Consider the following 25,274-nt stretch of genomic DNA (forward strand, 5'->3'; position numbering starts at 1 on the left):
TATTTTAAATAAAAACAACGATTAACTGCAGATGAGTTAAAAAAAATATTACTAAAATGGTTTTTACGCGCTGCAGAAACCAATAATGGTGAGAGCAATCTCCCGGTCAATTCACATTTGACCATTAATGTAAAAGCAATTTAAGCAGAAAATCGAATATTTAGGATATGTTAAATATAGCCGTTTTGAACGTGAATTTCACGATTTTACATCATTTTAGCCTATGTTTTATGCTTTGAATTGAATATTTGTACTTGCATTGCACTGTGCTTTTAAAAAACATTTTGAGCCGCATGGGAGCCAAATTACAGCTGGCACACTGAATGACTCGAAGTGCCCATTACAAGGTATCACGGCTTGTCACCAATGTTGACCGCCGGCGAATCAGTGGATTTGAGTCTTTGAGCCCACCCTTTTTTGTACTTGACGTATCGATTCTCCGCCCTTCTACTTCCTCTTTCCCAGTCCGCGTTCAGCGAGAGACACCATGAAGGCGTCTGGCACAGTATGTAAAATTGGTTATTAAACGTTTTTAAGGCACATAAAGCCATATGTATAGAACGATTTAAGTACATAACGTTGCAATCGTTATGTTTTTGTAGCCATATCATGCGAAGTCGATGGTGACAGTTTGTTTAGGCTTTTTTTTAGAACTAAACCCTCCGTGGCTGTAACATGGCGTCCAAATCATGATTTTCTTTTTGACCATGTGGGCCCATAGAGAAATAGTAGCTCCTGTTGATTTGAATGAAAACTGATGGCAACTTAGTGATTTTAATTGGTTTAGTCGTCTTTATATCTAGTAGTCTATTTCAAAAACCTTTTGTCTTCAGCACACGTTTCCCCAAAGCGATTTGATGCGTTAGAAGTGCAGATAACTGTAGCATGTAGCATGTAGCTAGCTAGTTAGCTAGCTGTCTTCTAGGCATAGGCCACGTTGCTATTTGGCTTTACTTGGCTAGTTCTCAGACTTGTTCAATTGGCATGTTGAGCTTGGCCAGGGAAGTGTGTAGCCAACACTCAGTCCTTAAAAAAGTAGTTATGTTTTTAACGTGATTTATTAGCACCATTCAGAACTGTAAAATGACTAGCTACTGTGGTAGGCCAATGGATTTCTCTTGGTAAATGTAACTGTGATGTTGACATTCCTGCCGTTTAGTATAATATTAATACATTATTGCCATCTCAGTTAGCATGGTTATGTTTGTGTGCATACCAACCCAAAGGCCATATCAGATGAATGGTATGCTCTTGTCAGGTGTGCAAAAATCAACATGATGTACCTTGTCGCCTTTCACTGATGCTGATGTGCCGTTGAAAGTGAATCCAAGGTTTAACATTTAATGTAATTATGTTAAACACCCAGTAGATGTGGTCAGCTTGTATTTTATTGTTACTTTGTATTCCTGTTGTCCTGCATCCTCACAGCTTAGGGAGTATAAAGTCGTTGGGCGCCTCCTGCCCTCTGCAAAGAATCCCACCCCCCCTCTGTACCGCATGAGGATCTTCGCTCCCAACCATGTGGTGGCTAAGTCTCGCTTTTGGTACTTCGTCTCTCAGCTGAGGAAGATGAAGAAGGCCAATGGGGAGACAGTCTACTGCGGCCTGGTAGGTACTACCCTGATGGCCATGGATGATGTCAGGAATACGTCAAACATCCTGTAGTGTAGTTATCACTTTAAGGTGAGAGGATCTGGCTGTTGAGCCTCAAAGGTCTCTGGTTCAATCCCTGAGCCAACAGTTGCCCTTGAGCAAGAGACTACTATGTACTGTTGTGAGTTGCTCTAGTTGAGTCACAATTTCACAATACAGGTAAACATGGATATGGACAGATGTAAAACAATTTCCTTAACCATGTTTCCTTGCAGAATTCCGCGTTTGGCATGTATGTCTTTCAACCCTGTGGTCTAGGTTGTCGTCTGGAGTCTTACTCCTTTGTAATGTTTTATTTCCCACTACTCACAGGTGCACGAGAAGACACCCCTGAAGGTCAAGAACTTTGGCATCTGGCTGCGTTACGATTCTCGGAGTGGAACCCACAACATGTACAGAGAGTACAGAGACATGACCACGTCTGCAGCAGTCACCCAGTGCTGTGAGTGTACACACACACCCACACACACCAGACCTGGAGTGGACTCACCCGATGCATTGAGAAGCCACTTTAGACCACCATGTCATGTGGTCATAATTGCATGGTGGTTAATAACTGCTCTTAATCTCAATCCTGTTGACTCAAACGGGAAGTTTGAATGCAGTGTAATCCCCACGCTGGCACGCACACCCAGAGGTCACTGTTTCCACATATAATGCTCTCTCCGTGTGTGCAGAAATAAAATCTCAGAACCTTGTCGCCTTTCACCAGCTACATGTGCTAATGGAAGTGAAACCAAGGCTCTACACCTGCCTAAGAAACACTGAAAACATCACACCACCTAGAAATACCAGTGTCTTGTTCTGGTGCTCGATCCACACTTCACTAGGATTCTGATACCTACAGGTCGAACAGGTGGATTTCCTGCAGTCATTCAGGAAGATTTTGGGTCTGACAGTGTTTCCTAATGTCTTTCCCGTGTCCCCAGATCGTGATATGGGTGCTCGCCATCGTGCCCGTGCCCACTCCATCCAGATCATGAAGGTCCAGCAGATCGCTGCCAACAAATGCCGCAGACCTGCCATCAAGCAGTTCCACGTAGGTCCACACACAATCAGTACCTTTGTCTCCGTTGTATTTTCCAAAGTCCAGTTATTGGTTGTGGGTCCGCATTGGTCTGCCATGGTTGGGATGATTCTGGGGATGATGTTTGCGGGTCTCTCTCTGGTCTGGCTCTGTATTGGTCAACTCCGGTTAAAAGCCCGCTAGACAAAGCAGCAGATTCCTCTTCCAGTTTTAACGTTAATGTCTTTAAACCTGGCGGTTTAGAATCTGGAACACTTCTTTCCATTAGTTATTTAAACCTGTTAGGTTTGTCTTTCTAATGTCTACAAGAGTGCCTTGTTACACTGTTTTGCCTGATTCCACTCGGCCCACTGATATAGTAGTGATATAAATGCTTTCTGGTTAGGCTCATGTTATCTCTTATTTGTATTGCGTCATGTTCAGTGTTCACGTTTACCAAGATCAATGGGAAATTCTGCTAAACTGTAGGTGACTGTCAGGCCACTTCGTTTTCTGACCTGTGCTTAACTTGTCTTCATTCAGGATTCCAAGATCAAGTTCCCTCTGCCCCATCGGGTCCTGCGTCGCCAGCACAAGCCCCGCTTCACCACCAAGAGACCAAACACTTTCTTCTAAGGGAAATTGTCTTTCACTTTGTGCTGGAAAATAAAATTTCTAATCACGGAAACCAATGTTTCTCTTTTTTGTAATGCATATGTAACATTTAATTAGTTGTAATGCAGAGGATAAACTTCAAAGTTGTAGATGGACGGAGTTGGGAGTAATGGATTACGAGAAACAGTAACTCTAATCCGTTACCTAAAATATTGTAATCGGATTAAAAACATGATTACTTCAATTGAAAAAGAATAGTTCCGCGAAATAATTGACACGTTGGATGTTTTTTTTAAAATGTTTTAAAAAAACAATCTCGCGTCTCTTGGTGTGATCATCATATATGTTGGTGTTATGTTTCAAGGTCTATTTTTCAAACGTACTGAACAAAAGAGCCAGGAAGCGTTGCACTGAACAACGCCAGTAATTGTTTCGAAGATTAGGCAAATGTTTGATGCTGTAAGATGGCGCTACCTTCAAGATAAAACGTTCGGAATTTATCACGACATTTGTGGAGACATTGTGTTGGGAAGCACTTTGCCAAAGGATGATTTGCATTTGACGCAGCCACCTCAACTCCGTCCATACAGGTAGGCCATGTGATCCTGCTTATGCTTTGCATATCAGAAATGTGTGGTTATCATTGGCTGCTGACCGCATTGAATTTAAGCTAAGAGTGCAGGTGTATAATCAGTATTTATTTCATTTACAGTTTGGAAGTCCGTTGCTGGTGGCCCTAATAATCGCAGGTTGCGTTCACGCGGGTAAAATGTGTGCGGGTGTTCACGATTGCAAACGTGCATTCGCGTGTCTGGGGCTTTTGCCAAAGTATCGATACTTTCGATTCTCACTTTTCTTTTTGAAAATCGTTCTTTACATAAATTATCGATACCGAGTGCTTTCTTTAACCAGTTATTTATTTTATCAACTCGGATGTGTTTTCGGTGCTGAAAAAAGTTGTTTATAGGAACTAGTTCTGCTGTCTCCTTCCGCTCCTAATATAACCTACACACAGGCGCGCTGTAACAGTCACAGTTAAAGAACTAAGAGTTGTGAAGTTACCTGTACGTTCATGACAAAACGGAAACGAGGTATTTTGGCAGTACTACAAACTTGTTAAAACACAAGAATCAACCACATTAAATAGCAAGATGAAGTTCAGAGGAGAGAACGCAAATACCCCTAGATCTGATTACAGCACTGAGGCAGTTGTCTGACGTAGGTCATGTGTATATACAAAGTATACTAAATGTGAATAGATAATATTCATTTTTTTTATAAATATTTTTTTGTTGTCGAATAGCCTATCATAGTGCAGAATATTACAGTGGGTGCATTTACATGTAAACTCATATTCTGATACACCGACTTAGGTTAATATTCCCTACTATGTAGAAGTTGATCTTATTTTCAAACAATATCTGAATTCGTTAAATCAGTTTTGAGGGAAAACTAATATGTATTGCTCAGGATTTTTAAAGCATTGAAAGTATTTTACCTGCGTTACCTGCGATATCAAAGTAAAGATCTCAATGATCTAAAGGGTATGTCTTATCACAAAAGTGTCACTTATCAAATTGTGTAATGTATTTTGGAACTCTTAAACACTTTAATAACAATCTCGATTGTTGAAGACGGAGGTTTTGGCAGGGCGGCCCAACTCTCTTCCTGGAGAGCTTCTGTCCTGTAGGCTTTCTCTTCAAACCCATTTTGTGACTAACTTGGTTAAGCTTTTCAACCAGCTAATTATTAGGTGTAGCAGGTGTGCTAAATTAGTTGGAGAGAGAACCTACAGGACAGCAGATCTCCAGGAACAGGGTTGGACAACCCTGTTTTAAGGTATTTGTAAAGTCCCTTGATTGGTACTGTAAAATCCCAAGCTGCAAAACTCATGATGGAGGGTACAAATGCAGACCTGTATAAAGACTGTCAAGACATAGTAAGGGCAACTTTACAACATGCAGACCTGTATAAAGACTGTCAAGACATAGTAAGGGCAACTTTACAACATGCAGACAGTGCTGTTCTCACAACAGAAATGTGGATTTCCATATTTGATTGTCCTTTCCTTTCATTACAGCCGGCAAATACACTCACCTAAAGGATTATTAGGAACACCATACTAATACTGTGTTTGACCCCCTTTCGCCTTCAGAACTCCCTTCATTCTACGTGGCATTGATTCAACAAGGTGCTGAAAGAATTCTTTAGAAATGTTGGCCCATATTGATAGGATAGCATCTTGCAGTTGATGGAGATTTGTGGGATGCACATCCAGGGCATGAAGCACCTGTTCCACCACATCCCAAAGATGCTCTATTGGATTGAGATCTGGTGACTGTGGGGGCCATTTCAGTACAGTGAACTCATTGTCATGTTCAAGAAACCAATTTGAAATGATTCAAGCTTTGTGACATGGTGCATTATCCTGCTGGAAGTAGCCATCAGAGGATGGGTACATAGTGGTCATAAAGGGGTGGACATGGTCAGAAACAATGCTCAGGTAGGCCGTGGCATTTAAACAATGCCCAATTGGCACTAAGGGGCCTAAAGTGTGCCAAGAAAACATCCCCCACACCATTACACCACCACCACCAGCCTGCACAGTGGTAACAAGGCATGATGGATCCATGTTCTCATTCTGTTTACGCCAAATTCTGACTCTACCATCTGAATGTCTCACCAGAAATCGAGACTCATCAGACCAGGCAACATTCTTCCAGTCATCAACTGTCCAATTTTGGTGAGCTCGTGCAAATTGTAGTCTCTCTTTCCTATTTGTAGTGGATATGAGTGGTACCCGGTGGGGTCTTCTGCTGTTGTAGCCCATCCGCCTCAAGGTTGTGCGTGTTGTGGCTTCACAAATGCTTTGCTGCATACCTCGGTTGTAACGAGTGGTTATTTCAGTCAACGTTGCTCTTCTATCAGCTTGAATCAGTCGGCCCATTCTCCTCTGACCTCTAGCATCAACAAGGCATTTTCGCCCACAGGACTGCCACTTACTGGATGTTTTTCCCTTTTCACACCATTTTTTGTAAACCCTAGAAATGGTTGTGTGTGAAAATCCCAGTAACTGAGCAGATTGTGAAATACTCAGACCGGCCCGTCTGGTACCAACAACCATGCCACGCTCAAAATTGCTTAAATCACATTTTTTTCCCATTCTGACATTCAGTTTGGAGTTCAGGAGATTGTCTTGACCAGGACCACACCCCTAAATGCATTGAAGCAGCTGCCATGTGATTGGTTGATTTGTGAATTTAGATAATTGCATTAATGAGAAATTTAACAGGTGTTCCTAATAATCCGTTAGGCGAGTGTATATACACAAGACTTTTAAAAGTATCGGTATTGGTACTGGTATCGGGATAGTAGCCTTGGTGTTACTTGATATTGGATAGAAAAGAAAATCAGTGGTATCTCTAGTTGCAACCCTGGTAGTGCTAAGCATCTTGGGAGCAAATAAAAAATAAATATAACAAGTTAAAAGTAAAACATCAACGTGCATTTGAAATTATTTTATGGTGGGGAGATAGTCAAACTGTGACACCTGTGCTGTGTGAATATTTCTACGTGCTAAAAATTTAATTACCTTTAATTGTCCAGCCTACTGCTTTTTGTGAAAACCCTTTGTGTCCATGTAGGCCACATACCAGTATAAACAAACAATGACTTTCTTTATCTGAACTTTGATGTTGTGGAAAGACACCAAGGTAAAGTTGGATTTATATTCAGACATTCAACAGACATTTGAAGCAAACATTTAAAAGTTGAAAACTACTTGCATTATTCAAACATAGATTTTATGCACATTCTCTAACATGGTAAAATGCTATTATATCGAAATTACTTTTTCAAAAAGTATCACAGAAACTTAATTCCAAGTTCAAAATATTCTCCAGTAGGCTGGACAAATTTTAGAAACTTTTATTTGATCAAAATGATGCACATACATTTTATTAAAAAAATAAATACTTATATCGCAATAACCTTTTAACATTTCATCATAGAAACTTAATTCCAAGATCAAAATATTCTACCCTAGGGTGGACAACTTTTACAACCTTTGATTTGATCCAGAAATCACAACTCAAACCTTCAAAATTCTGCAAACTCTGAAAAACACAGTTTTATTGCAATTACCTTTTCAAAACGTTTCATAGAAACTTCATTTCAAGTTGAAAATATTCTCCAGTAGGCTGGACAACTTTTACAACCTTTACATTGATTGAAAATGTACATTTAGATTTTAAACACATTTTCAAACTTACCTTTATATCGCAATAAATTATTCAAAAAGTATCATAGAAATTTCATTCCAAAAATTCGACACTAGGGTGGACAACTTATACAACCTTTTATTTGATCAAAAAATCACTACTAGGAACTTCAGAAATTTTTATTTCAATAACTTTTTCAAAAAGATTCATATAAACTTCATTCCAAGTTCAAAATATTCTCCAGTAAGCTGGAGAATATTAAAGGTTTTATAACCTTTAATTTGATTCAAATCTCCATGTAACCTTCCCTTGTTTTTCAGTGTTATGCTTTAGGTCAGTTCCAAATAGCAAATCAGAATTTGTACTTAAAAAGTAATGGTGCAATATATTTACATTCACATTTTATGAACATGCAAAAACATTCCCCAAAAGGTAATGTACCCTTATAATCTTTACACAGCACAGCCAGAAGAGGACTGGCCATCCCTGAGAGTCTGGTCCCTCTCTAGGCTTCTTCTTACGTTTGGACCCTACTAGAGATTTCTTCATAGCAAATTTCTATGATTAACTCTCGTTGGTTGCCATTTAGGTTTTCAGGCCTGGTATATGTCAAAGCAGTTTGTGACAACTCAATGTAACTTTGACCGATTGGTTGAAATGTTATTAAAATAACAAGAATAACCACCATGTCAAAGCTATTTCTTTAATCATCCTTTATTTGATGTTTCCTTGATACTTTTTGAAAAAGTTTTTGCGATATAACAGTAATTTCTAAATTTTCTCAATTTGTTTAAAATGTATGTGCATCATTTTGATCAAATCTAGTTGAGATTTCTGGATCAAATCAAAGGTTATAAAAGTAGTCAACACTAGGGTAGAATATTTTGAACTTGGAAAGAAGTTTCTATGATAATATGTTAAAAGGTTATTGCGATTAAACAGTATTTTTTTAGGTTTGAAAACATTTATTAAATGTAAGTGTACTATTTTGCTCAATTTAAAGGTTGTAAAAGTTGTCCAGCCTACTGTAGAATATTTTCGACTTGGAATTAAGTTTCTATGATACTTTGTTAAAATGATATTGTGTTAAAACTGCATTTTTCAAAGTTTGAAAATGCGTATAAAATCTAAGTGTATGATTTGGATCAAGTTAAAGGTTGTAAATGTTGTCCAGCCTACTGGAGAATATTTGGAACTTGGAATGACGTTTCTATGATACGTTTTGAAAAAGTTATTGTGATATAATAGTGTTTTTCAATTTTAGAGAATGTGTTTAAAATCTAGGTTTTATTGTTTGATCAAATAAAAGCTTGTAAAAGTTGTCCAACCTAATATATAATATTTTGATAAGTCAGTCAGAGTTATCAATGAAGAATGCAAGTCGTTTTTAACCTTTAAAAGTTTACTTCGAATGTTGAATATCAGTTGAATGTCTGTTGAATCTCTGAATATAAAACCAACTTTACCTCGGTAGGAATGACTTGCGATTAACAAAATCGCCTTCACGCTCAACCAGCGATGCTACTATCGGGAAATGTGTGCAATCTATGGCACATATCACTCTGGAACTCTATGAAAGGAGTATGCTGCCTTTATTATAAAACAATAAAAATCATAGGGTATATAATATTTAATAGACCCCGTGGGCAAGTGGCATGGAAACACAAGAAATTGATTAAGTAGATCTTTTAGAGCAAGAACCACCTTGCTCCGGAGCAGATTAGGTGTGCAGCTTAAGTTACCATGGCGATGTAACCAGGTAACAAGTGAACCACAGTCGTGACACTGACAACCCAGGGTTCAACCTGAAGTTAGCTCGCTAACCCCAAATCCTGCTTCGTAGTACAGGCCTCAGAATTGTAATTACCTCATTGTAATTACCTAATTACCTTACCTGGGACCAGTTCCGAAAAGTCAAGCCAGTTAACACTAGTCATGGTGGTATTTTGTGCAGCAGTAGTTTTGATCCAGACAAAGGATAAACGATGTATGATCACATGCGTAACTTTACATACCATGTTTTTAATCAATGAACAAGAAAGCTAATCCAGCCTAACCGTAGCTGTTGAGCTTTGCAGTGTTATAATTCTGTTAGTTTTTTAGATTACTGGTCGAAGCCAGCTTGCTACTTTGTTGCACGAAAAGCGTAATTACTGTATATAATCAGCAGATGGCGATGTTGGGTAGCCTTCGTCCACAAAATGGTTGTTACTCCTATTTCTGTCCTGTTATCATACCAAATTCAGTGAACTTGCTTGCGACGTTTAGCGTACTGTTGCTAAAATAGGGATTTCTACAATGAAATGAAATTATAATGGATGTATATAAAATACTTACATGTATTATATTTTAAAATCACAGTTTATTATCATCTTTGGAAATAAATAAATAAATATAAGTTTGTACTGTATTTAAAGTACTGTCCTGTATCTTTCTACATTAGAATTTAGCCATTTTGTACTCTTAAATTAATAGATTATTGAATTTTTTTTCAAATGGATTTGTTTGTTAATATTCTGAAAAGTACATCCATTTTATGTATTCCTATGCATGACAGTGGCTATTTATATATTATTAAGGAAATGTAACTGTTATAAGAACTGAAATGCCATTTCTACCATATGTGATTGCATTGTAGATTGTTTAGAACAGCTGTCAACTTGCTCCATTCTGATTTATAGGGGCTCTATGACATCAGCCCGTCTCCTGTTCTATTATCTATGGTGACAGTAACCTCTTTATAAGAAATAGGAATATGGATCACACGTACGCCTTCACCAATTATTTTGTAAAGAAAATGTCATGTCACATATCATTTTATTGTATATCCCAATCATTCATTAAATGCTTGCATAAATACTGAGTGATGTAAGCTAAACTGTCTAAGTATGAGCAGTTTGGTTTGTTTGCATTCTGATTACACGCTAGTTAATATTGCTAACGTTGGTCAATGGTGTTTACCATTGTGAATAAGCCTACTGAAAATGCCAGCTTTGTGGTTGCTGCTGCTGCCTGTTTATCGTTATTACTATAACTACTTTGATTTTGCCTTTGTGTGATCAACAGTGGACAAGCATTCTGGATCCATTCTGGATGATTTCATCAGTCCAGTCTCTGTTTAATGGCTTGCAACCATAAACATCTGCATTTAGCTTCAAAGGGTGGCTTCGACAACGGTATTCTATAAAGATGAATATTTTTTTACATTCCTGTTCTGACATCCAACAGCACAACAATTTTTTTTTTGCATTTAGTCAGAGGATCGAGCCCGTTACCCTACATTTTTTCTTGCAGTTTTCTGCCACCACCAAATTCAGTGACATAACCGTGACGTCCACTCCAAATGGGTCTGTAGAAGACTAGCTCCCTCGTGTGGCAGTTTGTGATAAGACATTAGCCTGTAATATTTCTGAAAGGCCAATAATGACATGAAATAGCCTACCCTCCTCCCAAAACGGCAGGTATGGTTTAATAAATTGGTCTTTTTGATTAACTGAATTGAAAGTTACTGACTAAAGGTTTTTTGAAAGCATTGTTAATGAAAGCCTTCTATTATCATATGAGACCAAAGCTGAGGTAAGGGTACTATTATTCAGCTTTTAAAGTTGTTCTATGAAATAGCAGATGCACTGTAACACCTGTACTAAAATACACATTACAACAAAATCAGTCAGGCATACCATAATCAGATAAGGATTATACCATCAACGGAAAGGAATTATACCATAATCAGAAATAAATTATTCCTTCAACAGATTGGGATTATACCATCATCAGAAAGGAATTATTACATGAGATAGGCATAATAACGACATAAGATAGGCATAACCACATCAAGTAGGCATTAGAACAACATCACATGGGCATTATAACAACATCAGGTAGGCATTATAACATCACATGGGCACTGAAACAACATCACATGGGCATTATAACAACATCAGGTAGGCATTATAACAACATCGGGTAGGCATTATAACAACATCACATGGGCATTATAACATCATGTAGGCATTATAACAATTACAACCTGATGTTGTACCAGTCAAAACCAAGACGCGACATGTTTATGCCATGGTTATCACCACCCCCGGTAATAGAGGGTGTTTTTCCTGTTTCACCTCAGCCTGGGAGGTATGCTGTTGATCTGTAATCAGACCAGCCATCAGAAGTATGGAAAGCCAAAACACTCAGTTATCCTGCCAGATGGGACCCATCTAGGCTGGCGGACAGAGACACGGCTTCACTTGGCGGTTTAGACTTCTTTCAACTGCCCTGAAAATCACACTCAGTTCTCTTTGTTTGAAAATGATTTGAAGCTGGCCTGAAAGTGCCAGGCCTCGGAGCCAGATACTTTTTTCTTGTCTTCTGTCTATTTAAGCCGGACGTGTTTATTTAAATCGCAGGCCTTTTCATCTAGATCCCTGAGACCTTGTTGAAAACCAATCCACTCACACCACCTCATTTTGGTCTAAACCACTACTTTTCTCACAATGTCTCTGTCGCTACAAGCCAGGATGCTTTACAGATCAGGTGTGTGTGTGTTGGGGGTGGGGTGGGGTGCGGTAAGGTAGGACCAGCGGGTGGGGTTCCATCTTTGAACCAGTAATCCAGGATCATTTCGCTGGATGGGAGTGGCCCTCCACTCATCTAAACTACCCAGATGTTTCCCACGCTACGAGTTGAAGGCAGAGTGACTTCCTCCCTCTTTCTCTTTCCTTTCTTTCAGTCTCTTTCTCTCTGCTCTCTCTCTCTCTCTGCTCTCTCTCTCTGCCTTTCAATGTCCCTCTCTCTCTCTCGCTGACAGTGTCACTGCTGGATGATTGGCTGAGGGCTGTCTGTCCTCTTGAACTCCTAATGGGAATCCGTATCCTGCCCTGGTCCCAGCCGGTCAGCCAGTCAGGAATCTGGCTAGTCTGGCGAGCAGTCAGTTTAATCAGACATTGACTGACTGTAACACCAGCAGTACTTTTGGAACCCAGTCTGATTCATAGACCACAAGAATGATTATTTGTACATTTGAGTAGAAGGACTGCAGTGTCCCAGTCAAGAGGAACAGTGGAGTAGTCTGTTGGTCTGACAGGTCTGTTGTTGGGACTCTGGGTTTCTGGATCCTGGCCTGTCAGGCTTAACAACAACGTTTTGCCTCAGTTGTTTCTCGTGTCTCTCATGTGGTCATACATTTGGCAACAGGTTAGGAAGTGAAGTTCTGCTTACACATAACTTTGTGTACGTTGTGCACAGAGCTTGTCATGTGGCAAGAGATACATTTGTCTGTGGTTGCCTCTCTCAGTAGACATTTGCACTTTGGCATTTTAGTCTTTTGCGCTTCAATCCATTATTAGTGCGACAGTCAATGTTCATACTGGCCCTTGCGGGAATTGAACCAACAACCCTGGCATATGAATCACCATGCCCTTACCAAATTAACTATGAAGCTATGTTTAAGGCCCCTGATAATTCATTTATATTGCCAGTATATACTCTGTTCAGGGCAAGGGAGTATTCCAGTTTGCTGTTTCTTGGTTCATTCTTTCCAGTTTGTCAAATAGTTTTCTTTTTGTTTTCTCCTGATTTTGTTGGATCTGACTGTGCTGTTGCTGGTCTCTGTGGAGTCTGTTCATGTTTGTGAACAGAGACCCAAAATCAGCTTTCTGAGTGGGCCCTTGTCCTAGTGGATCTTTCTGTGGCTGAGTGTCTGATCGTATCCCCTGAGTCCATGAGTCGGCCATGTGACAAATCTACCATTCTGAAATTCAAGACACTTAAACCTGATTGTTACTGTAGAGTTGAGCAGGATGCTTAACCCTTATTCTTACTGTAAGTTGAGCAGGACACTTAACCCAGATTCTTACTGTAAGTTGAGCAGGACACTTAAACCTGATTCTTACTGTAAGTTGAGCAGGATACTTAACCCTTATTCTTACTGTAAGTTGAGCGGGACACTTAACCCAGATTCTTACTGTAAGTTGAGCAGGAATCTTAAACCTAAATATTACTGTAAATTGAGCAGGACACTTGGATGTGTTGCAGGGTGACAGTGTTGTCATGGTACCCTATCCACAATGCAAGCTCATTGGCTGGTTGAGATTTGCTGGTGGAGCCATGTGGTCATCCATGAGGAGCAGCAATTATTCTACATAAAGGAAAAGTAGATTTAACAGACAGTTAGGCCTATGACTACTTTGCATTTGTCATTAAACATTTTCAGTAATACCTTAGTAAAACAGAATAATGAAATCTGAAGACATGTTTTGCAATCCAATCATTCGCTGTTTCAATTTCAATCATTAACATCTTCTGCACTTTGACGCAAGAGGTTGCTGTTGTGTTTGAATTTGATCCAAAACCAACTAAGGAAGTCTGCTTCAGTGTCAAGAGCAGTTGTATTGAAATCATTTGGTCCGTGAAGTACGTTGGTTTGGCATTTGAACTGTGCATTAGTTAGCTCATCTACAGTCTAGCACAAAACCTCGTCCAATCAGCTGTGTTGGCCTGGCTCATCTACAGCCCAGCACAAAGCCTTGTCCAATCAGCTGTGTTGGCCTGGCTCATGTACAGCCCAACATAAAGCCTTTTCCAATGAGCTGTGTTGACCTGGCTCATGTACAGCCCAACACAAAGCCTTGTCCAGTCAGTTGTATTGGCCTGGCTTATTGCCATTCCTACAACAAAGCATGCAATGCTAACCTCTCCATCTTCTGTGTCCCAAGGGCCCCTCTACTGCTGGTTATGTACATATTAGGACTGTTATAGTATAAATATACAGTGCAGTCACAGTAAAAAACATACAATGTAATCACAGTAGTATACCTAGTGTAATCACAGTAGTAAACAAAGTATAATCACAGTAATAAAGATACAGTGTAATCACAGTAGTAAAGATACAGTAATCACAGTAGTAAAGATACAGTGTAATCACAGTAGTAAACAAAGTATAACCACAGTAGTGAACATACAGTCATCACAGTAGTAAAGATACAGTGTAATCACAGTTGTGAAGATACAGTGTAATCACAGTTGTAAAGATACAGTGTAATCACAGTAGTAAAGATACAGTGTAATCACAGTAGTAAAGATGCAGTGTAATCACAGTAGTAAAGATGCAGTGTAATCACAGTAGTATACATGCAGACGTGGCATGCAGATCTGTCATTGAGCACTGAGTGAAACTTTGCCTCCAAGGTGTTCTCCCATCTCTCTATCCTTCCATGTGTCCTCGCTCCCCCTCTCCCCCTCTTTCTCCCCCTCTCCCTGTCTCCCACTCTCTCTCACTCTCTCCCTCTCTATCTCTACTTCTCTTTCTGTCCCTTCCTCTCTCTCTCTCTCTCTATATCCAGTGAAGTGTGCTCTGCTCTGGGCGTTGAGGTAATGTGTATTAATTCCAGTCTTGTTTTGGTTGGGTGGATGTTCCAGCTTACAGAGCTGTCTTGGAGTCCTCCTCCCGTACCAGCCCGTCCCCACAATGTTTGAATCATAACATCAACATGGATGTGTGTGTGTGTGTGTGTGTGTGTCTGTGTGTCTCTGTGTGTGTCTCTGTGTGTGTGTGTGTCTCTGTGTGTGTGTGTGTCTCTGTGTGTGTGTGTATATTTGTGTGTGTCTGTGTGTGTGTGTGTGTGTGTGTGGGTGCGTGCATGTGTCTGTGTGTGTGTGCCTCTGCTCCTGCTAGATGTCTGTCAGCCCTCAGCCAAACCAAACTTGTCATGTCTCTAAACCCAGTGGTGTGAATTATTTTAATGGCCCTGGTGAAGCCTTGTGCTCTCCCCTCCACGCCACATTCCTCTGCCTGGAAGCGTTGATCATTTGTAATTGAATTTCGGATTGAATTTATGATACCAAGTGGCAATTTGTTGACACTTCAGCTGCTCAGTGAGGAGAGGAGGAGTGGGTCCTGTGGACGTACAGTACAGCAGCTGGATTCGGGCTCATTGAAATGGAGTTGCCGTCTTCATGGCTGTAGGCCGTGGCACCAGAACAGCTGTATACTCTCCAAATAGATAGATAGGTTGTGTTAACTCTACAGACTCCCAGGTTGTGTTAATCTCTACAGACTCCCAGAATGACGTCTCTGTCAATAGCCCAAGACAAAGCAGGCCATTTACTATGGCACACCATATGAGCAGGGATGTGAGAATGCTATTTGACTGAGCCTAAGGAGTTTGGTTCTCTGCTTGAGTCTTGGGGATTTCTGATTGAGGTCATAGACCACAGAGGTATTAAGTTCTAGTGGCTAGGTTATAGACCACAGAGGTATTAAGGTCTAGTGGCTAGGTTATACTTTAATTGTAATAATTGTACCTGAGTACAGTTTCACAGTAAGTACAATACACAGAGCAGCCACGACATTATGACCACCTGTCTAATATTGTGTAGGTCCCCCTTTTGCGGTCAAAACAGCCCTGACCCGTCGAAGCATGGACTCCACTAGACCTCTGAAGGTGTGCTGTGTTATCTGGCACCGACATTAGCAGCAAAGTCCTGTAAGTTGCGAGGTGGAGTGTCCATGGATGGGACTTGTTTGTCCAGCACATCCCACAGATGCCCGATTGTATTGAGATCGGCGGAATCTGGAGGCCAAGTCAACACCTTGAACTTGTTTTTGTGTTCTTCAAACCATTCCTGAACCATTTTTGCTTTTTGGCAGGGCGCATTATCCTGCTGAAAGAGGCCAGTGCCATCAGGGAATACCGTTGCCATGAAAGGGTGCACATGGTCTGTAACAATGCTTAGGTAGGTGGTACATGTCAAAGTAACATCCACATGAATGGCAGGACCCAAGGTTGCCCAAAGCATCACACTGCCTCCATAGTGCATCCTGGTCCCGGCCATCCACGTGATGTAAGAGGAAACGTGATTCTTCAGCCCAGGGCACCTTCTTCCATTGCACAGTGGTCCAGTTCTGATGCTCATGTGACCATTGTAGGCACTTTCGGCAGTGGACAGGGGTCAGCATGGGAAAAACTGCGATGCACTTTATTGTGAAACCTTTCTATCAGTACCAGAATTAACTTTTTCAGCAGTTTGAGCTACAGTAGGCCGTCTGTTGGATCAGAACACACGGGCCACCCATGACCCTGTTGCCGGTTCACCACTTTTCCTTCCTTGGACCACTTTTGATAGGTACTGACCACTTCAGACCGGGAAAACCTTACAAGGGCTGCAGTTTTGGAGATGCTCTGACCCAGTTGTCTAGCCATCACAATTTGGCCCATGTCAAAGTCACACAGATCCTTACGCTTGCCCATTTTTCCTGCTTCTAACACATCAAATTTGAGGACAGAATGTTCACTTGCTGTCTAATATATCCCACCCACTGACAGGTGCCATGATAATGAGATTATCAGTGTTATTCACTCCACCTGTCAGTGTTCATAATGTTATAACTGATCAGTGTAAGCAGGATAAGACAACACATACACACACACACACACACACACACCCATACACAAACACATACATACACACACACAGCTATGATTACCCTTAAAAAATCTAAATGTTAATAATCCTAAACCTAACATTAACCATAACATCAACCTAGCTAAACCCTAACCTTAATCTAATAAGCCTAACATTTATTCCTAAATTGAACCTAGACCTAATCCCTAAACCTAGTTGGTAATAACTGTTGATGTGTATGCTTGTTATGTTTGGATAAAAGATCATCTGTTTATCCGTGCACAGGAAGTCACATTCATTTAAAGCTTGACAGTAAATAACCAGTGGGCTAATGTGTATTCTGTCTGTAAAGGTGAGGACAACCGGAAATTGATTTGAGATTGAGGTTGTATAAGGAAAGCTGGGTCTGTAACCTCAAGAACAAGACTATCAAATCCTGCAATAAATAATTGAATTACTCTCTCCCTAGACAACCTGGTGTGCGATCATTATTTTAACCACTATACAGAATTGCTGATTTCTAACATACCTTACCCTTTTTAAATCCTACAATTCTAACCCAAATCCCAAATTGTAAATCCTATCACTTAGGGAAAAAAATCCTTCTTTGATTTGACCACAGTTTGTGGACATTTTTGTCGTCATTATATAGATATTTGTCAGAAACACACACACACACAGCTAACAAAAAACAACACACTCAGGGTAGAAACTGTGACATGTTTAATCCATTCAATATAAGGTTGTCTCTCAGTGCCAAAGAAGAAAATGGAGTTGTTTAGTTGCATTGTGTTCAGGTTATGTACAGGCACAGTGAACTTTGAACTGTGGACAGTATTCAGAAGCATAATGAACAGATGTGTCAGCAGGTGAAGGGGTAAGGAGGAAAGACACATTGTACAGAGGGGTCAGAGGTCAATGGTCACACACAGGAGTTGTGGACACCTGCGTTGACCATCCTGTGTCATGTCCATTTGGCATCTAACAGAAGAAAAACATCCTATACAAAAAGGAACTAGGTAGACTTGCCTTGCAACCCGCCCCCCAAAAATATAAAAAACGGTGTGTTGAATGAGCTACACCCAGGTCGGCCACTGAGCCAATCAGAGAACAGACAAGACGTCCACTTCCCCTGTTCTCTTAAGATCACTCTAAAAACAAGCAGAGAACTAGCCTAGCTAAACACACAGAGGAATGACCAACAATGTTTTCTTCATTTCAATCAATCACAAAAAGTAAATTAACAAAATTACTTGTATGTATTTTTATATTTATATATCTAAAGTGCATTATGGTACAAAAATATAAAGGTCAGCAGCACCTTGATACATTTACAAAATAAATACACCATTCAAACAAAATAAATTACAGCAAAATCTGACATTAATAATAATTTGCAAAGTCATAACAAAACATTACATAACAGAAATGATTGACAATGATCAACACCTGTTGCTTCACTGAGAATGCATCAGTCATTTTTTATTGTCATTATCACGAGTCCGGAGAGTTTACAATATTTACAGAAAAATAAATATTTCCCTTTTTAACTTTCCAAACAATCACTGTTACAGGACCCTGCAACAAGCATGTCTGGGTGTCCATTTGAAATGTCTGTAGGTTTCTGAAATACAAAAAAAGAAATTAGTCCACTGTAAAATAGATTGGTTTAAATACAACAGTAAGTTACACTGATATTCTCAAAGAAATGTATTGTATGTAGGTAAAAAAATCAAACCTAACCGCTAATCAGCATTGATCAGAACTATAAGCTTAGTGCCTCAAGTCTGCATCAGTTTGCATCAGCCCAATAACAACAACACCAACAGTATGTTTATCTCAGTCAGTCTTTAACAGTGTGTTTATCTCAGACTGTAACAGTGTGTTTATCTCAGACTGTAACAGTGTGTTTATCTCAGTCTGTGACAAGTGTGCTTATCTCAGATTGTAACAGTGTGTTTATCTCAGACTGTAACAGTATGTTTTTCTCAGTTTGTAACAGTGTGTTTATCTCAGTCTGTGACAGTGTGTTTATCTCAGTCTGTAACAGTATGTTTATCTCAGTCTGTGACAGTATGTTTATCTCAGTTTGTAACAGTGTGTTTATCTCAGTCTGTGACAGTGTGTTTATCTCAGTTTGTAACCGTGTGTTTATCTCAGACTGTAACAGTGTGTTTATCTCAGACTGTAACAGGGTGTTTATCTCAGATTGTAACAGTGTGTTTATCTCAGACTGTAACAGTGTGTTTATCTCAGACTGTAACAGTGTGTTTATCTCAGTCTGTAACAGTATGTTTACCTCAGTCTGTAACAGTGTGTTTATCTCAGTCTGTAACAGTGTGTTTATCTCAGACTGTAACAGTGTGTTTATCTCAGTCTGTAACAGTGTGTTTATCTCAGACTGTAACAGTGTGTTTATCTCAGATTGTAACAGTGTGTTTACCTCAGACTGTGACAGTGTCTTAGTGTAGGCTTAAGAAGGGTCTTTTCCACTCCAGGTGGTACCCACTACCAGGCTCCTCCCTCTCCAGCGAGCGTGCCCTTCTCTTCCTCTTCTCCCCCTCCCTCCTCTTCCCATTCCTTCCTTTTTTCTTTCTTCCTGCCCCGCTCTTCCCCCCGTCTTTCAGCGCGCCGTCTTTCCCATATGTCTGGGACTTGTTGGTCTCCTGAGGCAAATTGGTTCCCTCCTCCTCCTCCATGCGGAAGGTGATGGGTAAGTTCTTGGTTCCCCCTGGGGGTTTGGGGTGGGGGTTTGGGGTTCCCAGCCCCAGGCTGACCCCCACCCCTGGAAGCCCCAGCCCAGCTCCACTGCTGACGGCTGGGCGAACCGGCAGCTCCCGGACCTCGGCTGTGTGGACCTCTTCAAGCAGCTCCTGAAGCCACATTCGGCGCTTGAAATCCTGCAGCACCCGTCCCTTATCGTGCATCAGCTGGGCGTGGGTCACCGAGCGCTTCCTGGGACAGGGAGAACAGGGACTGTTAGAACACACAGAAGGACACCCAGTCTTTCAGTCAATCAATCAATAAATTTTATACAGCTTTTTTATTTTTCAATCAGCAGTTGCCACAAAGTGCTTTTACAGATACTCGGCCTGAAACCCCAAAGAGCAAGCAACAACAGAGTTGACGCACAGTGGCTCTCGTTCCTACGAGTCAGTGTTATGTCTCCGATGTGAAACTCTGCCAATATGAACTGTTATTGGCCGCATGCTAGAAGTCTGTAATCACCACCAAAACGTTATAAATTGTGTGACTGATATGTAACCCAGAGAAGAAACTCAGTATGTTTGTGCTTATTTAGTGGACAACATCACCACAACTAGTTTACAAGATGGTGTTGTGTCCTTCGTTTGTAAATTAAACTGTTTTTAAATCTTTAAGTAGTTCACCCTTCTTACAAATGAAGACAGGAGTTAACCTTCCCTGTGTGTGTGTGTGTGTGTGTGAGAGAGTGTGTGTGTGTGTGTATGCGTGTGTTTGTGTGTGTGTGAGAGAGTGTGTGTGTGTGTGTGTATGTATGCGTGTGTTTGTGTGTGTGTGAGAGAGTGTGTGTGTGTGTGTATGTATGCGTGTGTTTGTGTGTGTGTGTGTGTGTGTATGTGTGTGTGTGTGTGTGTGTGTGTGTGTGTTTGTGTGTGTGTAAATGTGTGCTTTGGTGTGGAGTTGGATAGCAGGAGGGATACTGTCCAAATGTCTTGAAACAATTACATATTTCAACACTCTGCTCCTTCACATGCCAAAGTAAAGTATAATGTGCTGTTATTTTAAAACATTCACACTTCGAAGCAGAAAAAGATCCTCTCTAGGCCCATGTCTGGGGAACATGCTGTGCACTGTTTGACCACTGGGGGGCAGTCTAAATGAACAAATGGCTTGTTTGCCTCCTGCTTGTCTGGCTGGACTGGAACTCGACCATGCTCCTCAAGCATATTTACAGGAGTGAGTAGGTAGAGGTGGAAAATGTAAAATGAGAAAGTGCTCATGGTTGAGTACTTATATTGACCCCAATTCAGACTGACAAACGTTTCCCACTAACCTTGAAGACGCAAAACCTGCACCACCAATTAATCAAACTACACTTCACAATTCTCTAACCTCATATAAATTGTTATTAATCCTACATATCTCTCACAAAGGGGTTTCATAGTTACTCACACACGTCTGTGTCCAATCCAGACTGCTACCTAATAATCTGTCAAGTATCAACCTCCAAGAAGCTGATCGTGGCTCCACTCTTTTAAAACTATTATTTTAATCCTGACCCTGACAGGAAGGTCAAGAGTTAAGGGATATTTACTGGTTGACTTGCTGGTTGACAACACAGCAGTTTTTTTTTTACAATATCTGGCAACTATTATCAGAGTATTTTCATGCAGCTAAACCCGTTGGCCATCAGCATGATTCATAGTTGAAAGAAAGAGAGGGGAGGCTGAGTGAGTAGAGACATGGAGAGAGTTTCCACTGTAGTTAAGCAGATACATAAGATCAGTCTCCATGCTGCCAAACACTAAGAGATTACTTTTCCTTTCTTCAGGAAAATCACTTTTTCCCCTCTGAGGAAATCATCCCTACTGTCACAGAGGCCTCATATTGTCTACATGCGTGTGTGGCTGTAACAGAGAAGCATAAACTTGTCTGTCACCTCAAGTTAATATCAGTGTGTCTGACAGTTTTATACACCAGGACATGCTAGAAACAAACCGCTGGAGTATCTTTGGTTTACAATGACAGCTGGAGTATTTTTGGTTTACCAAGACAGTTGGACTATCTTTGGTTTGCCAAGACAGTTGGAGTATCTTTGGTTTGCCAAGACGGATGAAGTATCTTTGGTTTGCCACGACAGATGAAGTATCTTTGGTTTGCCAAGACAGATAAAGTATCTTTGGTTTGCCAAGACAGATGAAGTATCTTTGGGTTACCAAGACAGCTGGAGTATCTTTGGTTTACCAATCAGCACTAAGCCACAGGGCTAGATCCACTGTGTCCACAGAAAATGTGGTAGTAGTATCCAAAATAAAGACCAGAGAAAAGGCCTGACAGTCAAGATGCCAGAGATAAAGTCCTGACTGTCAGAACATATTAGTAATTTAGCATGCAAATTTATACCAAGCAATGTCCACGCATTTTTTTTTTTATTTCTTGTCCACCATGGGAATCGAACCTGAAAGAGCCACACTGTGTGACCTGTGACTCAGGGAATGCTCAGCGCATACAGGAAAATAAAGGCATTGATGGAAAGAGAAACCTGCTGATCTGCAAGGCCATGTTGCATTCAGGTAGAACGTAATTGGCTGGTGCAAGGCTGCCCAGCTCCATCATGACCTGGAAACCAGTACTCATGGTGTCACTGTGAACTGCTACCTGGAAACCAGTACTCATGGTATCACTGTGAACTGCTACCTGGAAACCAGTACTCATGGTGTCACTGTGAACTGCTACCTGGAAACCAGTACTCATGGTGTCACTGTGAACCGCTACCTGGAAACCAGTACTCATGGTGTCACTGTGAACCGCTACCTGGAAACCAGTACTCATGGTGTCACTGTGAACTGCTACCTGGAAACCAGTACTCATGGTGTCACTGTGAACCGCTACCTGGAAACCAGTACTCATGGTATCACAGTGAACTGAGCCTCGGCAACTGTCTCCAACTTTCACAGACGTCTGGGAAACAGGTTTATTGGATGCTTTTTTCCAGCACCTTGGGAACTTTGGCAGCCATCACACCCTCACCCCTTCAGGCCATAATGGAATCGTACTAGATCCTCTTGCCCAAAATGTTATTTTCTGTGTGTATGTATGTGAGTGGATGTGTTGAAACAGATGTGAGGTGAAGAAATAAATTAGAATGTAAATGGTCAATAACATTACAGTGTCTTCTAGTTGGTGAATTTCTTAAAATGACATCGTTTCTGCCAATCTCCACTACAGCAGAGTGTATCTGACCAGGATCATGTAACAGTAGAGCTGTTGAATAGTAGCCATCACCACACCAAAACTAAAACATCAGGAAAAGCAATATTCTCAATATTTTTTTTGTGTCAAAATATTAACATTAGATCAAGAACAACGGGTTACAAGCCCTCCAAAACTGTAACATAGAAGTATATTTTCTTGTCCAATATAATGATAATATCCCGTCTTGAAAGGTGCTGTGTTTATATGCATGCAGATATTTCCTGTAATACTCAGGAAGGCGGAGGGAGGGAACTGAGCCGGCGTCTTTGGAAAACGTTCTCCCTCCTTTTCTACCTTTTATAAGCTCAACATCAAACAATCCGCCAGGCAAATCTCCCGGGAGGAACCCACCTTCTTGGTCTATCTGATAATAATTGTTTCTCTGTGCTGAGAAAAGAAGAGAGCGAGAGAGAGAGAGAGAGAGAAGTTTGGAAAAGAGAAAGACTGCACTGTTTTCCCAGAACCCAGGTTACAAAGGCATGTCATTGCTCTGTCTGATTAAAGCGGAATCCAAACCAATCAGTGAGCTGAAATGGTTCCCCCATTAGTTAAGGTCTTCAGGCTCATTGGCCCCGTTCCAACACTATCATCAGGGGGAGTCCAAGCACTTGAGGCTAAGAGGCCTCGTTCCAACACTATCATCAGGGTGAGTCATAGAGTTTGAGGCTAAGAGGCCTAGTTCCAACACTATCATCAGGGTGAGTCCAAGGGCTTGAGGCTTAGAGGCCTAGTTCCAACACTATCATCAGGGTGAGTCCAAGCACTTGAGGCTCAGGGGCCTAGTTCCAACACTATCTTCAAGGGCCTCTTCATATTTATACAATGGAACATTTTGTCCACCACTACATTATTTTGTAACACAAAGAACAAGTTTAACTCGGAAACTCGTAGAACCTAACCAAACCCACCACTTTCTACCTCCTAACTCTTAGAACCTAACCAAACCCAGCACATTCTACCTCCTAACTCTTAGAACTTAACCAAACCCACCACTTCATACCTCTTAACTCTTAGAACCTAACCAAACCCACCACTTCGTACCTCTTAACTCTTAGAACCTTACCAAACCCAACACTTTCTACGTCCTAACTCTTAGGCCCTAACCAGACACCGCAATTCTCCTGACGGTAATGACCGATGAACTTCCCATCCCGCACAGCTCTGATAACTAGGAAGCTACCAGACGCCCCTCATGTGGCTACAGGACTAATCAGCTCTTTGAGATTCCTACTCTGGTCTTTATTCAACATCCTAGTCTCCCCCTCACTGTCTGTCTGTTCAAGGCTTCTTGCCGGGAAGATACAGCATCGTCTGTTTCTGATCTTTTCCTCCCAGGTTCCAGGTTCTGACCTCATAACACGGCAGCCAAACCACTCTCAGATGTTGCATCTCTCTGCCTCAGAGCAGAGTTGCTGCCCTCGTGTTGCTAAAGAGATTGGATCCGTTCCACTGGCCACACTATTCTTTAAATAGTCTTGATCTGGGCCCTGGTCATCTAGTATATTATAGAAGAACAGGGTGCTATTTAAGGCCCAACACATAATATCAACACCTTAACAGGAACAAAGTCTGAGAGATGTGTCAATGTTATGAGGCTTCCCTACTGAGCAGGAATATCTAGCAGCTACTACCCACATTCCTCCTCTTCTCCCCGCTCCTTCTTTCTCACAATCCTTTCCTTTACTCTCCATGCTCCTCTCCTCCTCAATTCCGGGTTGTCCAATTGTCTGTCTTATTTAATGCTGCCTCCACCCGGGTCGGGCTGGATCACTGGTGCCTGACTCAGAGATATTATCTTCCCACAGAGAAAAGCTCTCCTAGCATATTTTGCATTCTAGTTCACTTGGGTTTCTTAGGGTGCGTCCCAAAATGGCCCCCTACTCCTTATCCCGCTGCCTGGACAGACATAGAGTCCTGTGGCTGGGACTGTCCCGTTTCAGGCTCCCCAGGGTTGTCAAGACTTGAAAGAGAGTGTTCTCCACTAGGCATAATATACTTCCCCCGGCAGCGCTGCATTTAGCTTCATCGGCTGCCTGCATCAGCGGTATTCCTGCTCTCTCTAAAATGACTCTCTTTCCAGCCCAGTTGCAGCTAGCAGGGTCCTGACCAGCCCAGAGGTAGCTAGCAGGGTGTTGACCAGCCCAGAGGCAGCTAGCAGGGTGTTGACCAGCCCAGAGGCAGCTAGCAGGGTGTTGACCAGCCCAGAGGCAGCTAGCAGGGTGTTGACCAGCCCAGAGGCAGCTAGCAGGGTCCTGACCAGCCCAGAGGTAGCAGGGTCCTGACCAGCCCAGAGGCAGCTAGCAGGGTGTTGACCAGCCCAGAGGCAGCTAGCAGGGTGTTGACCAGCCCAGAGGCAGCTAGCAGGGTGTTGACCAGCCCAGAGGCATCTAGCCGGGTCCTGACCAGCCCAGAGGCAGCTA

At 41.4% G+C, this 25,274-nt stretch overlaps 2 protein-coding genes and 2 non-coding genes across 5 annotated transcripts in view; 3 read left to right on the forward strand and 1 right to left on the reverse strand.

The window, feature by feature from the left end:
• Positions 1-407: 407 nt before the first annotated feature.
• Positions 408-3,347, forward strand: rpl18a (ribosomal protein L18a). Its single transcript, XM_010898026.4, has 5 exons — positions 408-505; positions 1,429-1,608; positions 1,966-2,095; positions 2,583-2,692; positions 3,203-3,347. Exons 1-5 carry the CDS (start codon positions 488-490, stop codon positions 3,293-3,295), a joined length of 531 nt encoding a protein of 176 aa, XP_010896328.1. The 5' UTR covers positions 408-487; the 3' UTR covers positions 3,296-3,347.
• LOC114840903 lies at positions 1,208-1,342 on the forward strand. The gene has a single exon (XR_003782895.1). It is a non-coding gene; the product is annotated as a small nucleolar RNA SNORA68 (small nucleolar RNA).
• Positions 2,272-2,405, forward strand: LOC114840904. The gene has a single exon (XR_003782896.1). It is a non-coding gene; the product is annotated as a small nucleolar RNA SNORA68 (small nucleolar RNA).
• A 14,273-nt stretch (positions 3,348-17,620) lies between the features above and the next one.
• The window catches only part of pthlha (parathyroid hormone-like hormone a), an 18,718-nt gene continuing 11,064 nt past the window's right edge, over positions 17,621-25,274 (reverse strand). For both annotated transcript variants that reach the window (XM_029125218.2, XM_029125217.2), the window contains exons 4-5: positions 19,340-19,851; positions 17,621-18,520 (exon numbers count right to left, since the gene is read on the reverse strand). In XM_029125218.2, the coding sequence (XP_028981051.1) occupies positions 19,359-19,851 (493 nt within the window). In that variant the 3' untranslated portion in view covers positions 17,621-18,520; positions 19,340-19,358. The remainder of the gene's footprint in view (positions 18,521-19,339; positions 19,852-25,274) is intronic.

Source organism: Esox lucius, chromosome 14, assembly GCF_011004845.1.
Source record: "Esox lucius isolate fEsoLuc1 chromosome 14, fEsoLuc1.pri, whole genome shotgun sequence".
In the NCBI taxonomy this organism is placed as follows: domain Eukaryota; kingdom Metazoa; phylum Chordata; class Actinopteri; order Esociformes; family Esocidae; genus Esox; species Esox lucius.

Coding starts and splice junctions, on each gene's coding strand:
- rpl18a (XM_010898026.4), top strand. Junction 1,609..1,965: donor AGACAGTCTACTGCGGCCTG/GTAGGTACTACC, acceptor CACTACTCACAG/GTGCACGAGAAGACACCCCT. Junction 2,693..3,202: donor CTGCCATCAAGCAGTTCCAC/GTAGGTCCACAC, acceptor GTCTTCATTCAG/GATTCCAAGATCAAGTTCCC.